General features: G+C 39.9%; 1 protein-coding gene and 1 long non-coding RNA gene across 3 annotated transcripts in view; one reads left to right on the forward strand and one right to left on the reverse strand.

The window, feature by feature from the left end:
* UTP20 (UTP20 small subunit processome component) overlaps positions 1 to 17,615 on the forward strand; it is an 86,270-nt gene that overhangs the window by 59,625 nt on the left and 9,030 nt on the right. For both annotated transcript variants that reach the window (XM_086400962.1, XM_086400963.1), the window contains 16 exons: positions 118 to 200; positions 2,321 to 2,613; positions 2,924 to 3,063; positions 3,239 to 3,395; positions 6,677 to 6,775; positions 7,494 to 7,661; positions 9,032 to 9,198; positions 9,892 to 10,033; positions 10,925 to 11,041; positions 12,716 to 12,886; positions 13,118 to 13,249; positions 13,657 to 13,767; positions 15,525 to 15,604; positions 16,043 to 16,112; positions 16,235 to 16,417; positions 17,165 to 17,296. In XM_086400962.1, coding sequence (XP_086257088.1) covers positions 118 to 200; positions 2,321 to 2,613; positions 2,924 to 3,063; positions 3,239 to 3,395; positions 6,677 to 6,775; positions 7,494 to 7,661; positions 9,032 to 9,198; positions 9,892 to 10,033; positions 10,925 to 11,041; positions 12,716 to 12,886; positions 13,118 to 13,249; positions 13,657 to 13,767; positions 15,525 to 15,604; positions 16,043 to 16,112; positions 16,235 to 16,417; positions 17,165 to 17,296 — 2,245 coding nt within the window. The remainder of the gene's footprint in view (positions 1 to 117; positions 201 to 2,320; positions 2,614 to 2,923; positions 3,064 to 3,238; positions 3,396 to 6,676; positions 6,776 to 7,493; positions 7,662 to 9,031; positions 9,199 to 9,891; positions 10,034 to 10,924; positions 11,042 to 12,715; positions 12,887 to 13,117; positions 13,250 to 13,656; positions 13,768 to 15,524; positions 15,605 to 16,042; positions 16,113 to 16,234; positions 16,418 to 17,164; positions 17,297 to 17,615) is intronic.
* On the reverse strand, positions 14,601 to 15,680 carry LOC147372301 (uncharacterized). The gene is made up of 2 exons (XR_015163986.1): positions 15,441 to 15,680; positions 14,601 to 15,345 (listed from the first exon to the last, which is right to left on the reverse strand). It is a non-coding gene; the product is annotated as an uncharacterized LOC147372301 (long non-coding RNA).

Here is a 17,615-nt window from a genome sequence, read left to right on the forward strand (position 1 = left end):
AAAAATTACCTAAAATAGGAAAAAGTAATTTCAATTTTTATAAGTCTAACTTTCCTTTTAAGAGTCAAATGATACTAATTAATCAAATGAATGTTTCTATGAAATTTTTTTTAACAGTTTGCTAGTGATAGTGTTAGAAGCATTCCACTTTGACCACAAAACTCTTGAAGAACAAATGAGAAAACTTCAGAATGAAGAGGGTAAGTTTTTTAAACTTTCTTAAACCAAATTTCCTTCCTGTTCTTCTGTTATTTATTATTATGAATTAAAGATGACAAAATTCAGCTTAACTCCCCTTTTTCTGCTCTTGTAGCAGTGACCAGTGAATGAGTCAGGAAGAAGTTAAAATGAATAGTTTGAATATTATTCTGAAAACTTGTTTAACAAGAGAGAAGTCCAGTGTAAAATGTACGGGGCAAAAATCTGAGCTATGGGTTATTTACACAGAAATTCTCATTTGTCTTCATAAGAATCTTACTAGAACCTTAGGTGTTAGTTACTCCATATTTTTTATATGAGAAATTGAGATTTCAGATGTAAAGTAACTTTCCTAAAGCTGCACAGCACATAAACAAAACAAAGACTAATGGATAGCTGTCATTTATTAAGGTCAGTGAAGTGTCAGAAATGAGACTTTATCACATTTAATGCTTATAATAGCCTTGCAAGTAAACCATCTCCAGTTTACTGGTGAAGAATCCAGAGCTCACAAGAGTTCAATTAATGGACTGTAGTCATGGCTTGTTAGCAGAGACAAGTCTGGATTTGCCCCACCACACTGCCCAGTTTGAATCCTGTAATAAGGGACGTTTCTGCATGAGCCCTGTTGGCTGCCATTATGATTTTCATGCTCAAGAATGTAGGTTTTTGCCAACATCTGTTGGATCATCGAAAAAGTAAGTAAGAGAGTTCAGAAAAACATCTACTTCTGCGTTATTGATTACACCAAAGCCTTTGACTGTGTAGATCACAACAAACTGTGGAAAATTCTTCAAGAGATGGGAATACCAGACCACCTGACCAGCCTCCTGAGAAATCTGTATGCAGGTCAAGAAGCAACAGTTAGAACTGGACATGGAACAACAGACTAGTTCCAAGTCGGAAAACGAATACGTCAAAGCTATATATTGTCACCCTGTTTATTTAACGTACATGCAGAGTACATCATGCAAAATGCTGGGCTGGATGAAGCAAGCACAAGCTGGAATCAAGATTGCCAGGAGAAATATCAATAACCTCAGATATGCAGATGACACCATCCTTAGGGCAAAAGCAAAGAGGAACTAAAGAGCCTTTTGATGAAAGTGAAAAAGGAGAGTGAAAAAGTTGGCTTAAAATTCAACATCAGAAAACTAAGATCATGGCATCTGGTCCCATCACTTCATGGCAAGTAGATGGGGAAACACTGACAGACTTTATTTTGCAGGGCTCCAAAATCACTGCAGATGGTGACTGCAGCCATGAAATTAAAAGATGCTTTCTTCTTGGAAGAAAAGCTATGATCAACCTAGACAGCATATTAAAAAGCAGAGACATTACTTTACCAACAAAGGTCCGTCTAGTCAAAGCTATGGTTTTTCCAGTAGTCACGTATGGATGTGAGAGTTGGACTATAAAGAAAGCTGAGCACTGAAGAATGGATGCTTTTGAACTGTGGTGTTGGAGAAGACTCTTGAGAGTCCCTTGGACTGCAAGGACATCCAACCAGTCCATCCTAAAGGAAATCAATCCTGAATATTCATTGGAAGGACTGATGCTGAAGCTGAAACTCCAATCCTTTGGCCACCTGATGTGAAGAAGTGACTCATTTGAAAAGACCCTGATGCTGGGAAAGATGGAAGGTGGGAGGAGAAGGGGATGATAGAGGATGAGATGGTTGAATGGCATCACCGATTCAATGGACATGAGTTTGAGTAAGCTCTGGAAGTTGGTGCTGGACAGGGAACCCTGGTATGCTGCAGTCCATGGGGTGGCAAAGAGTTGGATACAACTGAGCCACTGAACTAAACTGAACCACAGTACTTTGGAAGCTTTAGAAACCTCCTTTTTCCCAGCCTCCCCATGTGTTCCTCAAGTACCCTGTACTTGCTATTCCACTCTTTTTTATAATTATCAGTTTACTTGTCTCTATTCCTCATTAGACTAAATTGTAAGAAAGTGAAGAGCCATAACACTCTCATTTACTTCTGTTTCCTCAGTCTTTATCGTGCCCTTGTAGTTGGTGATTTTTTTTTTTTATTAGATGTTGGTAGGAAAGACTACTTAACACAACTGTGTTGTTTCTTTATTTAAGTTGACTTTTGTTGTTTACTAAACATAGATACCACAGAAGTGATTGAGTTGCCAGAGCACGAAGCCATGGAATTAGAGCATATGGATGAGGACGAGAAGGAGGATGAATGTAATAAGACTTTGTTGGACAAGAATGAAGAGCCAGAAAACCCTGACCCAGCTGATCATGAAGGGACGGCGGCTAAGGAATCTGAGTGTATCACAAAGTCCATCTCCTTCCTTCCTCGGAATAAAGAAGAATTGGAGAGAACAATTAAAAATATCCAAGGAACCATAACTGGGGACATCCTGCCCAGGCTCCATAAATGCCTGGCATCTACGGTAATCATTCTGTCTGGGACCCAGCAGGTCTTTTTGAACTCAGGTGTCTGTGGGGCCTTATCAGACTGAGGCTCCTAACTGCATGGGTTGACATCAGCTTTTGGATTTTCTTTTTTTCTACATTTCACATTTCACTTTCCTTCTCTTATCTCCTCATCTTCAGATTCCTCTCCTGCAGCTAAGGGAGTAATGATCCTTCTTCATGATCATTTTGATACCGGTAGATAATTTTTCAGCTGCAAGGTTGTAGTGTTGGTAGGTCCCTAATGCATTTATTTTTGTTTCAGTTTATTTATTTATTTTCTTACAGACTAAAAGAGATGAAGAACACAAACTCATAAAATCGAAGGTTGTGAATGATGAGGAAGTAGTTCGAGTTCCTTTAGCTTTTGCCATGGTTAAACTAATGCAGTCCCTTCCAAGAGAAGTTATGGAAACTAATCTGCCAAGGTATGTTATGTGACAAATCAGAAATTGGTTCTTCTTTTTTGTTAGAAGCACTGTCACAGTTTGCTATAATTCAGAATCCTAACTGGAATAATTTGGATTATGAGTAATTAAGAAACAAAAGAATATTTGTATTTTTATTTGTTTCTGCTAATTAGATTTTCAACTCATGTTCTAGTATTTTGCTGAAAGTGTGTGCCCTCCTCAAGAACAGAGCACAGGAAATCAGAGACATTGCACGCAGTACCCTCGCAAAAATAATAGAGGATCTGGGTGTGCATTATCTACAATATATTTTAAAAGAATTACAGACTACGCTTGTGCGTGGCTATCAGGTAAATTGCATCATGCATTTTATATTAAAATTGGGTTGGAGTTCACATAGTCGCATTTTAAACACTTAAGTCATGGTACTTTGGGTCTATCTTTTGCAAAGTTAATCTACTAAGAGTGCAAACAAAAATATTTAAAAATTTCTAATCCATATTTTTTAAAAATCTAGTTTTTAAAAAGCCTTTTTATTTTTTGGAAGAATCTGTGATTTTCTCTCAAATCACTTGATCAGGTTTTGTATTCCGTGAGTTCTTAATAAAATTCTTGTTGACTGTATCGCCACAAATGTGAACAATATAAATTTGTTTTGAGTTGAAACATATGTCGTAAAGTTAGTAAGAGCACCAGGTGGAATGCAGAGCTCTTTGAGTAGTTACCTGGCTGTCTTGCTGCTCCCAAATGTGGGCCTTGGACACATGGCATCAGCAGCACCTGGGAACTTGTTAGGAGAACAGTCAGGACCTTAGCCCTGACCTACGCAATCTGCCTTTTTAAAGATCCCAAGTGATTGAAAGTTTGAGAAACACTACAGCTTGTTTTTCTGAAGTAACCAGCCAAGACTCCTGGTAGAGTGGTTGCTCTAGGTTACCATAACCATACTTAATTTTTAATAATCTGTTTAGAATCAATATTTTACTACTTCAAGTGCAATGTAAAAATACAGATCCCTTCACCCTTCCTTTGTTTAATAGTTGTTTATGTATTACTTCACCATATGTTGAAAACTTATCAGGCAGTGTTAGAGCTGTTTTGCTTTGTTTTGTTTTGATAGGTAAGAAGTAGACTTACTCAGATTCAGAGAGAGGCATGCTCCGCAGACTAGAGTGTGGGCCACTGCAGACGGCGAGTGCAGCGCAGAGTTTTGCTTTTAATCCTCAGACACTTGTCGTTTCTACTGCTTTTTCTTCATTTCTGAATTTCCAGATTTCTTCCTGGTATCATTTCCCTTCGGTCTAGGCAAGCATGTAGAGCACGTGTGGTGGCGACAGACCCTCTTTGTTTTCTTTCCCCTGTGCCTGTCTTTGTTTCACCTTCTTCCTGAAGGACATATACTTCTGCATTGACAGTTATTTCTTTTCCTTTCAGCACTGTAAAAATGTCATGCCACTTCTTCTGGCCTTTCTGATAAATAGTTCTTCCCCTCTGAGTAACACGTTATTTTTCTCTGGCAGCTTTAAAGACTTTTTCAGCAGTTGGATTATGAGCACAGATTTCTTTGGTTTTACCCTGTTTGAGGTTTGTTGAGCTTCTTGGTCACTTTGGAAACTTTTCAGCTGTTATTTCTTCAAATGCTTTTCTGTACTGCACTCTTTCTCGTCTTCTGGGACTTCAGTGAACTGTATATTAGACTTTTGAAGGGTCCCATCCATCCCTGGGGGCTTCCCTGGTGGCTGAGTGATAAAGACTCTGCCTGCAATGCAGGAGACCCAGATTCGATCCCTGGGTCAGGAAGATCCCCTGGAGGAGGGCATGGCAGTCCACTCCAGGACTCTTGCCTGAGAATCTCCATGAACAGAGGAGCCGGCAGGCTGCATTCCGTGGGCTCACGCAGAGTTGGACGCAACTGTAGCGACTAGGCCGCAGCAGCACCCATCCCTGATGCGCGGCTCACGTTTATTTTTCAGTCTTCTTCCTTCCTGTTTAGATTACATAATTTCTGTTGATTCATATTCAAGTTCACTGACTCCTTCCTCTTTAATCTCCATCCTGCTGTTGGACCCATCCAGTAAATTTTCTTATGTCAGTTATTTTTCTTTTCACTTCTCAAGTTTCCTTAGTTCCTTATATCTTCTGATTCTTTGTTAACACTTTATTTTTCCATGTTTCACATCTCCAGCTACAAAGCTGGCACTGTTTCTCCTACTTTGCCACACACTTCCCACAACTGTAACCACACAGAGGCTAGGCAGTGGCAAGTTGGAGAGGAGAAGAGCAGCTTGTGCTCTTGTGCTCTTCCAAACTGCAGTCCCACTGAAGGAAAGGAAGGTCTCTCTGCAGAGTTGTGGCTGCAGCAGCCCCTGTGTCTAGGCCACTGCCACCACCAGCACAGGATCCTTGGAGTGTAGGAAATTGAGAAAAGAAAAACAAAATAGATTTCCTTATTCTCTTGGAACATTCTTGAGTTTTCTCTCCTATTCCTAAAGCCACAGGACTTCTCATAGACTTCTCTGAATCCTAGCATGATTTCCATGTTGGCTGGGGGATAGCCATATAGAAAACAGGGGTAAACTCACTGGAAGTTTGGTGGTACTTGCACTCTGGTGTTCTTCCCCAGTAGTGGTTCCATGCATCCAATGTCTTCAGCAAACACTTTAAATATATAAAGGTACTTTAAGATCATAAGTACCTTTAAAGGCATATATATGAAATTATTCCTTTAAAATCCAATCTGTATATTGACAGCCAAGTGTATTTTCGTAGCACATGGTCATCACCTGTTTACCTTGATAACTTACAGCAGTGGAAGCAGTGTAGAGAACATACTCTGTTGTATACTCTGGCACCATCTGCTTTCAGATCCTGACTTCACCACTTCCTGTTCCTGTAACCTTGGGCAACTTGCTTGACCTTTTTGTGTCTCAGCTTCCTCAAGTGAAAGCGCTGGTGCTATTTCTCCTACACCATAGATTGAGTGAGGAATAAATGATATAGTATATGTGAGAAGTAATACAGTGTCTAGCCCATAGTAAGCTCTAAGGAATGCTAGGTGTGATCACTGTTTAGGGCAGAAACTTGTTTTCTTCATGTAGGCTCCTTAATTCAGAGGTTGGTTTTTAAAAGTTCAAGATTTGTGTGTTCTTTATGGACTTCCCAGGTGGCGCTAATAGTAAAGAACCCTCCTGCCAATGCAGGAGACATTAGAGACTGGGGTTCAGTCCCTGGGTCGGAAAGATCCCCTGGAGGAGGGCCTGGCAACCCACTCCAGTATTCTTGCCTGGAGAATCCCATGGACAGAGGAGCCCAGTGGGCTCCATAGGGTCACAAAGAGTCAGACATGACTGAAGCAAATTAGTATGCATGCTGTTCTTTAAAAATGATTGGCCTGATTTAGTCACAGTGATAGACCCTGTGCATGTGATGTATTTCTGAGCATCTTTTATACAAAGTGACCATTTGGCTAAAGGACTGTAGACCCTGATATAAGTATGTGTTGTTTAGCAAAGCTTCCTGCAGTGCTGACAGATATATAATCAGAGTGTACCCTTTGCAGTCCTCCTTGATCTTGTTCTTCCTACTGTGGTGTTCCTGACCATCTGTGCTCTTCTCATACACCTCACTTCAGGTCCATGTGCTGACTTTCACTGTCTATATGTTGCTGCAAGGCCTTACCAACAAGCTACAAGTCGGGAGTTTGGACTCTTGTTTGGATATAATGATTGAGGTAAGATTCAGAGAAAGGAATTCGGATTTTGTTTTTTTAAGAGTTCAAAGAACACAAATTATATCATAAAATAAGACACAGTAATAGCCTACAAACAAACATATATTAATATAAAACATAAACATGAAAATAATGTACTGTCTCACCTCTTAGGATGGCAGAGGTTTAAAAAGCTAAGATTCAAGTGACATGAGATGGGTGCCCTACTGTAGGTCCTGAGTTGGTATAATCAGGTGTGATCTGGGGTTTGTACAAATGTATATTCACCAGAACTGTGTATATAATAGTGAAAAATTAATAACACTCAACTTTTAAAATTGGATAATACAGTAATTTGGAGGGTGGGTTAGAAAGACACTAAGTTTGGCACACAATCTTTTGTTTATACATTAAAAGTTTAGATACTACATTTTTAAATGCATTAATTTTGATAATTAAATTTCAAATATCATGAGACTTTCTTAAAGGGAAATTAAGCTACTTTTTGGTAATAATCAAAAAAAGTCCCTGTTTGTGTATTACATAGTTATATATGTAAATCTATGTAGTATTCTTTTGTTTTCCATTGGTATAAACCTTGAAGTGTTTCTGTAATTGGTCTCTAAGCTACGTTGAAAAAAGTGAAGTCTAATAGAAATTAACCATAAGCAGAGACTGCTTATGTTGGCATATCTTGCTTGAGTGTACATAATTACCATTTAGCTTTTTTCTTTTAAAGATTTTTAACCATGAGTTGTTTGGTGCCGTTGCTGAAGAGAAGGAAGTAAAGCAGATCCTCTCCAAGGTCATGGAGGCACGAAGAAGCAAGAGTTATGATTCTTATGAAATCTTGGGCAAGTTTGTAGGAAAAGATCAGGTTACAAAACTTATCCTTCCACTAAAAGAGGTAAGGACTTGAATGTAATATAGGGAATCACCACCTTTCAGTATCTTGAGTTCTTGAAAAGAGCCTTGAGCATCATGATTCACTTTAGTACTAAGAACACCAGTACTATGTGTCTGGCAGCCCTGAGATGGGCATTCTGATCCAGGAGTCAGATGTAAACCATGAGATGCAGAAGGAAAGGCAACAGAAATTGAATTATAGGTGAATTACACAGCTGAGTCCCATCAGTAACTGCGAATAGGCTTTGGAGTGAGATGCTGCTCCCAGATTGCCAAGAGGACGAGAACTGCATTTGTTGAACATATCACTGTGTTCTTAGCACTGTGCTTCATTATGTCTTCTAATCTGCACAGCCATCCCTGAGATTGACAGTACTTCCATCTGACACACGAGAAAATTCAGGCTCAAAACGGTAGAAAGAAACATGAATAAGTAGAAAACCCAGGATTCCATGCCAGATCTTTCTGAAGCTGTAATTTCAAAGCTCACATTCTTTCCATTTTCATTCTGCCTCCTATTGGGCAGGGACTGTACTTTACCTGCCTTCACAGTGGTCACTGTGCCTGTTGCAGGGGTGAACATTCAACAAGCATTATTAATTCACTTTATTACAGTTTTACATACTAAACCTAGAGCAAAAAACCCTATCTAATGATGTAAATTAACTAATTCCACGTGCTTTGATGCTAGATTCACTCCCTAATTGTTCCTAAAATACATTTAGCTTATCTGAGCCTAATCTAAGAATGTTAGATATGTTTTTAAGATGAAAGAATCGACAAAGCACACATGCTTTCCATGTAAATTATCAAGTCCCTCCAAGGTAATAAAAGTTACTAATACCATGTCCTGTGCAGAGGACTAGCTGTGACACACTGAGGGTTTTCCTGGGGTGATGGTGCTAAGCTCCCATTAAGTTCCTCTGATTTGGCCCAATACCTAATATCCCAGCCCCGAGGCTTAGCCATCATATGTCTTCATTAGCATGGTTTCCTGTGAGGAGTGACTGTGTTGTGTTGATGTATATGTGCTTGTCTGAAATCACCCCATTTAATGCACTTGGAAGGCTGGCATCTTCCAAGTGTCACATCCTATCTCCAATCCTGTGCCCAGACCTCAACAACAAAGGGAATACAGAGGAGGCTCAAAAACTCCAGAGGCATACACTAATGGTAGTGATTATTTCTGGGGTTGAGGTCATGGGTAAATTTGATTTCATGTTATACTTACATTTGAAATTTTATTAAGAATGTTTGTTTTTTAATTAGGAAAAAACATTTTAAAAATAATAGATAAAACAAATCAAACAAATATATAACAAATCAAAATGCAGTTCTGTCACCTCAGCATGCATTTGTGTTTGCCTTTAGATCTTGCAGAATACCACAAGTTTAAAACTGGCCCGGAAAGTTCACGAAACCTTACGCCGAATCATATCAGGATTACTTGTAAACCAGGAAATGACAGCAGAATCCATTCTGTTGCTTAGTTATGGTTTGGTCAGCGAAAATCTCCCCCTGTTAACACAGAAAGAAAAGTAAGTTTGCAAAAAACAGCTATCCTTTAGGTACTTGCTTCAAATAAGCCATTCAGTTCTCAGTGTCTTAAGTGGGTTCATTTAATAATTGGCTTTAGTAAAAGAAAAAAAAAGTATATTTATCTGAGGTGTGAGATGGCACTACTTTGTGTTTGGACTGAGGTCCTTCCAAGTGATACATGTCAACACAAGATTATTTTTCTGCTGAATGAAGTAGCTGTGAGGGTTACCAATTATTTTAACATTTCTCTGACACCACTTTTTAGATATTTATTCAATCCAAGTTAGGGTAGATTTTAAATATATACTTCTTGTTCTGACCAAACAGAGTCTTAGACCTCCAGAGATTTTTAAATACCTATTTGTGAACTTCTTTTGGATTTTGCTTCTGGGGTGTTCTAAGAAAGACTCCTTGGCATTTGTTTTCAGAAATCAAAGGGAGCGTCCTCTTGCTGTTCATTTTAACTTAGATGTGCGTTCACCCCTCTGACCTCTGCTTCTGGGGCTTTAGAAACTTTGATTAGCAACCTGATCATCCCTTCTGTGTCTCATGGTTAAGGGAGAAAAACCCCACAGCCAAGAGCAGTTATTTGGTGCTGGATGCTCCTCACCAGAAAGAGACACAGTGGCTTCTGGGGATGCAGCATCTCAATGTGTTTGTTTCCACTGGTTTTCATTCCATTTGACTGACAGAAATCCAGCAACCCCCGCACCAGATCCACGCCTGCCACCCCAGAGCTGTCTTCTGCTCCCCCCAACTCCAGTTCGAGGCGGACAGAAAGCTGTCGTGAGCAAGAAAACCAACATGCACATATTTATTGAGTCTGGACTTCGGGTAAGAATTAACCGTAAGTAAGACTTGCGGCCCACAGTGATTCTGTGCCTTTTAATCCTCTGCTGAGTTTCCAGTACTGCTCATTTCCACTGGAAACGCTTTTAACCATAAATTACGGAATTCGTTTTAAGGTGCATTGGTCCATTTACTATTTATTACTTATTTTGATGGTAGAACTTTCTCAGAATTAGTGATTCTGACCTAATATTTACAGTGCTTTCACTGTTGCTTTGCCTATGAGTTTGTACCTCTGAACTACTCTTAAATTTTTTTAAAAGATGGTGAGGTTTTGAAAACACAAGTTTGATCATTTTATTGTATATATTTTTTTCATCCTTCATTGGCTCCCATTTTCCCAGGAGAGAGCCCTGTCTTTCATTTGGGCCACAGCCTCATGCTGGGTGCAGGGCTTCCCTTCAGTTCTCTAGAGTCACTACACTTTTCCCACCCCAGTACCTCACCATCTATCCTCCCTCTGCCCAGGTCCCCACAGAACTCTCAAAGCACCCTCCTTTTATAGTGAATTATTCCCTAGAGTCTGTCTTCCTGGCCAAGATCCATCAGGGCAAGGACCCTGCCCATCTTGGTTTATTGCCACATCCTTCATGCTGGGCCAGTGCACAGAATCAAAGTAGATGCTGGGCAATAACCACTTGGTAAATGAACTTCGAATCTCAGCTGCATGGTGAGCTCCTACCTTCTCCATTTACTGAGACTCTCCCAGGTGGTTCCCTTTTCTTTGCACTTTTTATGATTTCAAATAGAAGCATCTTAACTTTTCACATTAGTCTTTTAAAATCATTTCACCTTAACCTCATTCTTATGCCCTTATTCTAATCTTATTCTTATGCCTAACCTCATTCTTAGGATGTATCTTTTTAAAACTTCTAGCTGTTGCACCTTAGTCTGAAGACCTCCAAGGTCAAGTCTTCAAGTGAACATGTCCTGGAAATGTTGGATCCTTTTGTGTCTCTCCTCATAGACTGCCTGGGTTCCATGGACGTGAAGGTGAGCATCTGTTGCTTCACAGGACCTGTGTTGTGCAGAATACCTAAAACTTGTTTCTAGGCTTGTGCTTCACAGGGTGATTGAGTTTTTAAAGACATTTATAACAACATGAACCACCTCTGTTCCCTGCATTAAATTGCTCCCTTAACAGCAGTTTAATAATAATGGAGAGCCCTTAATAATTATAAAAGCCCTTCTAAGGCACTTCCCTGGTGGTTCAGTGGTTAAGACCCTGTGCTTCCAATGCAAGGATCACAGGTTCAATCCCTGGTTGGGAAGGTCTGCATGCCACTCAGTGAAGCCAAAAAAAAAGCCCTTCTAGGTACATTAGTTGTTTCATTTGATCCTCACAACTTCGTGAGGGTAAGTGGTGCTGTCCCCGTGGCAGTGATCATCTTCTCCTTGTCACTGCTGCTCACTGCCATGATTCCTCATAACAGCCCATGAAGCATATATTATTTATGCTTCTACTTCAAAGATGAGAAATCCAGGCCATTAGCTAAGTGACTCATCGCCTATGACAGATCTAGGATATGAGCCCCAGTCTGTCAGACTCCAAAGCCCACACCTTGCCAACCTTGTCAGATGGCCTGTTTTACAGTCAAGGTGCCAAGAGGTAAAGGAACATCTCTGCAGTCAAACAGGTAATAAGCTGCAGAACTGGGATTGAAGCCCTGGTTTTTCTGACTCCTAAGCTCTTTCCTTGGAGAAGGCAATGGCACCCCACTCCAGTACTCTTGCCTGGAAAATCCCATGGACGGAGGAGCCTGGTAGGCTGCAGTCCATGGGGTCGCTAGGAGTCAGACACGATTGAGCGACTTCACTTTCACTTTTCACTTTCATGCATTGGAGAGGGAAATGGCAGCCCACTCCAGTGTTCATGCCTGGAGAATCCCAGGGACGGGGGAGCCTGGTGGGCTGCCGTCTCTGGGGTCGCACAGAGTCGGACACGACTAAAGCGACTTAGCAGCAGCAGCAGCAGGCTCTTTCCTCTGTCTTCATCTGATCCAGACCAATAAGGCCATTCCAGCAATCAGAGTGTAGGCATCTATTGGCTAGTGCTGAGCCAAGTGAACCAGCTGATCTAGATAATCTCGAAGGCTCAGGGATCCTTTTGTAGTCACTTGATCCCAGCACATTTCTCATATCTTTGGCACTCCACATAACTATATCAAATTATAGGTCATAGTTCTCATGCTTAATTTCTGAGTCAGCTATCTACTCTTTAAATGGCAGAATGGCATCCTTTTTATTGTCGTATTTCTAACACTCTGTAGAGTGTCTTGTGACATAATATAAGCTCAATAAGAATGGATTACATGAAAGAACCATTCTAGAAAATTGGAAAGGCGTTTATAATGTGATTTTCAGGGAAAAAAAAAAAAGAAATGCTAAAATTAGCCAGCCCATCTAATCATTTACACATAGTAGGTTAAGAATGTGGTAAGTGAGCACCTTTTCTCACTTGCTTGGGCTGTACCTTCCATCGTGTCAGGAAAGAGGAAACTTCCTTATCTTATTCTTACACTTCGGGCATAGTGCTTCCTGAGTAGAATGGCAGAGCACTTCATTCCTTCAACTTGATTGCCCAGAGTCTACACAGCCTCGGGTGCTGGATTCTTGAGTTTGGTCACTTCATCAGTTGATTGGCTTTTTCTCTTTTTTGTTTTTCAGGTGATCACAGGTGCTTTGCAATGCCTGATCTGGATCTTGAGGTTCCCCCTGCCATCTATAGAAACAAAAGCAGAGCAGCTGACAAAACATCTTTTTATTTTGCTGAAGGACTATGCAAAACTCGGGGCTGCCAGGGGCCAGAACTTCCACCTGGTGGTAAACTGTTTCAAGGTGAGGTGTTTTCACTTGCACTTAGAAAAAGCCAGGACCAGGACTAGCAACATAGTGAATTTTCCTCATCATCCTTAATGGTCTTGGTCAAAATTTCTTCCAGATTAATTTGGTAAGGCCAGAGTGTTAGTATACTGTGTGAAAAAACATTGCTGTTGTATTGAGTCCTTATCATTCCCCTGGATCCTGGTCTATGAGATGCTCTGTTAACCCACTGTTGTTGACCTGCAGTGTGTGACCATACTTGTGAAGAAAGTGAAGTCGTACCAGATAACTCAAAAGCAGCTTCAGGTTCTTCTAGCATATGCTGAGGAGGACATCTATGATACTACAAGACAAGCCACTGCATTTGGTCTTCTGAAGGTATGGCATCACCAGATTGTTGGGTTGTGCAGTGTACGAGCCTCACGTCAGATATTTAGAATTATATGGAACATAGTGCTCTGACTAGCTGTAGATAGTTCTTAAAAAGATTATTATTTTTTGGTTGATTAATTATAAGCTAACATATCTACTTACCAAAATGTTTGAATGTGAGCTCTATATTAAACTTCGGGGAATTCTGTACAAAGGCAGGTACTTTACTTATACATTTCATAAAATTGACCATTATAACCATTTTTTTTAAGTTTATATTTTTTTTCTTTTGGAGATAACTTTCATTATGTTTGAAAACTGCCTGAGGCTACTTGAACATCAGGTCAGCTTAGTAAACAAGAGGCCATTGCAGTAAAACATGAAATGAGTATGTCTTCTCGTTTGTGTTTTAGGCCATTTTATCAAGAAAGTTGTTGGTCCCAGAAATCGATGATGTCATGCAGAAAGTATCCAAGCTGGCAATCTCTGCACAAAGCGAACCTGCCAGAGTCCAGTGCAGACAGGTTTGTGAAGAGAAGTTTTTTCCCATGGTTGGGCCCTGCCTTCTCTGTTTGGTTTTTAGGTAGAGAGATGTCAACACTGCTTGAATTCTGAAAACTGTGTCATGCTGTTGCTTGATTCTGAGACTCAGGAGCCCATTCACATACCAAGTACAGGGCCATTTTTCAGTATAAGGAGCATTTTGAGTATAGCCCTTACGTGGCATATTTCAGGTGGATGAAGAAATACATTTTCCTCTGCAGCATGGTAACCTGCAAGAAAGATTTCCATATGGTGGTCCAGTCAGAGTCCCTATCTGTCCTATATAGCAGACACACACAAAGCAGAAATCCCACGAATAAAAAAAAAAAAAAAAAGAAATCCCATGAATGGTTATTTAATTATAATTATCCTAAGTACCATGAGGAAAACAATACTGTCATATTTCTATTTCATCACTTAAAGACACAGCATTACTTATATACCTCAGAGAAAGAAAAAAACTTTGACATAGTGGTATGTTGCTATTCATTGTAAGGTATCTCAGTTTCAGTCGATATGTTAAAATGTGGAAAACTGTACTTCTTAAAATCTGCAAAATATGGAAGAACATATGACACAGTGGAAGACCACCCTAGTGGGACAGTGAGGGAAAGGTTTCCTGAGGATTGGCATGTAAGCAGAATTTGAAGAAAGAATAAGGCTTAGCCTTGCAGGCTGGAAGATAAGCCTTGAGGTGGGTACGAGCTTAGCTTGTCGAAGCTGCCAGATATGGCAAGACCTTGTAGTCTTGTTAAAGATTTATGGCTTTGTTCTAAGAATAACAAAAAGTCATTGAAATCAGTAGGCAGAGGAATGACATTAGCAGGTTTATTTTCATAAACTGTCCTGATAATATGACCGCATATCAACCCAGGAAATAGAAGGTTCTGAATTGCAAATATGAACTCAGGAGTTAAAGGAGGGCTGGGCTGCTGAGGCTTGTCTTCACAGAAAGTTAACTTATTTAGGAAGCAGGAGGGCCAGGTGCTGTTTATTAAGCACTAGCTGCACACCCAGCACTTTACATACACGGCTTCTATTTGTAACTTCCCTTCAAAGGAAACAGTACCACCGTTTTATGGTTGACGGAAAAACAGGCTTTGGAAAGGTTAATGATGTGCTTAGTTCTCACAGCTTATTAATAAAGGAAGCTAATACAGCAGTTTGAAGGCTCTGAAAGGAGAGCCTTTGGATGTAGATACACTAGGCATGGAATTCTGCTACTATCACCTGAGCAAGTTACTTAGCTTCTGTGCCTGTTCTCTTCATCTGTAAAAGGGATCATGTCTACTTCGTAAGGGAGTATGAAAACCAACTGAGCAACACTTCATCCCGTGCTTGACACACAGAAGATATTCAGTAAATGCAGTGGTTATTATTACTATCACTATTATTGGTATTTTTATTTCAGGAGAAATATGGGGTTGAACCACAGTCCATACTCAGTTCACCAAAGCCTCTTTTCAGAGTGATGAGCTTCCAGGGTGTGACCTGAGGTTTGGAGCTCTAAACATCCAGGCTCATGGTGGGCCAGGACTTGACTCTTCACCAGGCAGGACCTGAGGAAGTGAAGTGGGAGGAGAGGGGAGAGGCACAGTTATTGACTCAGGAGGTGGACTTCACCTAACTGATCACCCTACTATTTGTAGCCTACCAGTGTGTCCCAGAAAGCAGGTCAGGAAAAAGGAATCCTAGAGAGACAGGCTCCAATAATCTCTTGTGTGATTTCTGTTTCTAGGTTTTTCTGAAATACATTCTTGACTATCCTCTGGGTGACAAATTGCGACCAAACTTGGAATTCATGCTTGCTCAACTGACGTAAGTTGAAGTCATAAACCATACAAGGCAGGGGTGGGGGCAGGTAGGTTCGTTCTCCTTTCAATGTGTGGGCTGTCTGGAAAAGAGCAAAGTCAAAACATAAAGGCACATTTTCCCGGGGTGCTATCCTATGAACCACTGGCTTGACTGCCAACCACTGTACCTGGCTTCATAGAGCAGTTCTGTAAGCTGCTTTTCAGTTCAGTCTGATCATCAGTTGTCCCTAAAGTCTGCTTAGGAGAACAGTAAAAATCTAACAGTTATATTTTAAACTGCAAAGTAGCCTGATAAGTACCTGTATTAAAGTTAGGAAAATGGAGTTTTTTCCCACTTTTTAAGAAATAGACTGGTACCTTGAGGCAATATTTTAAATTCTTAAAAATAATTACTGGTCAATTTTAAAGTTACTAACAAGTCATTCGGATGTTCTTACCCTAGTTATGAACATGAGACCGGGAGAGAGTCCGCCTTGGAAATGATTGCTTATCTCTTTGACACGTTCCCTCAGGTACTGTGAATCACAGAGACAGACTGTTAACTGTGGCTCCTGGGAGCCCCTGGTCCTCCTTTGGTAGGACATATGTGAGAATTCTGGTCTCGGTGTGCTCAGAAGTATCTGTTTTCTTTTAGGGACTGCTCCATGAGAACTGTGGAATGTTCTTTATTCCTCTTTGTCTAATGATGGTGAACGATGACTCTGCCACGTGTAAGAAGATGGCATCCATGGCAATCAAATCCTTACTCAGTAAAATCAGCCTTGAGAAAAAAGATTGGCTCTTCGATATGGTTACCACCTGGTTTGGGGCAAAGAAGGTCAGGGTTGCTAATAGTCATACTGCAAAGAAAATACTGAGTTTTTGGTGTTTATACTTTAAGAATACATATTATACTTTGTTGAATTAGTTTTTCCCAAGTAGCTTTATTGTTTTTATTTGATTATGGTAATAATATATGCTTATAGGAAACTTTTAGAAAATATAAGAAGTTACAGAGAGTAACAACAAATAGAGAATAACATAAAAATCACCTGTATTCCCACAACAAGGTCAGTGTTGCCCAGTTACTCCACTACATGAATGTATTACAATTTACTTAACCAATCTCCATTGATATCTTTGTTTCCAATTCATCCCCATTGATGAATATCTGCTTATACAATTTATAGAATGTATTTTGCCAATAATTGTATCAACTTGCTAAATCTAGCCCCATCATCACTGGCCCATCTTTGTAGAATACAAACACCACATCATAACGTAACACTGGCTTTAAAATCAGAATGGGATTTTGGGCAGGGGGCCTGGAATGCTTTTTTTTTTTTTTTTTAATAAAAAAATGAGAAAAGTTATTCAGTGGATAATCATGAATACCACTTTTTAAAAATTTTGTTCTAGGGAGATGAAGATTTCTTTGTATTTTTCATATTAGCTACCAAAAATCCACATTCTGTTGACTTCTGGTATCATAAAGAACTACTGAGGGCAGTCATAACCACCTTCATTTCAGTTTTGGAAACAGCCTCCCAAGTTTATTGTCTTGTGATGGTTTTATTTTCTGTAGCACTTAAATCGACAACTAGCTGCCCTGATCTGTGGCTTTTTTGCGGAGAGTGAAGGAGTCAATTTTGAGAGAAGACTTGGAATTGTTCTTCCTGTGATTGAAAAGGAGATTGATCCTGAAAACTTTACAGATGTAAGTTATATGTTAGGGAGTAAAAGTATTGGCTTATTTTTGTAGTTTTACTTGAGATAGTGTAGCTAACAGGTTACATATTTGTGTCAAAAAATTTTTTATTAATAAAAGTAAGAACTCAGTGCAGTTCTTCTTTTTTGAAATGAAGATTAAAGTAAGTTATCTTCCATAGTATATGATCAAAATTTCATAAGCCCCTAGGGGACATTTAGCAATGTTTGGAGACAGTTTTGGTTGTCACAACTGGAGGATAGAAGAGTGTTACTGTTGTCTAATGGGTGGATGCCAGGAGTGTTGCTAAACATCCTCTAATGCACAG

Source organism: Bos grunniens, chromosome 5 (genome assembly GCF_055505025.1).
Source record: "Bos grunniens cultivar Pamir isolate PY7600 chromosome 5, Bosgru_T2T1.0, whole genome shotgun sequence".
NCBI classification, from domain to species: domain Eukaryota; kingdom Metazoa; phylum Chordata; class Mammalia; order Artiodactyla; family Bovidae; genus Bos; species Bos grunniens.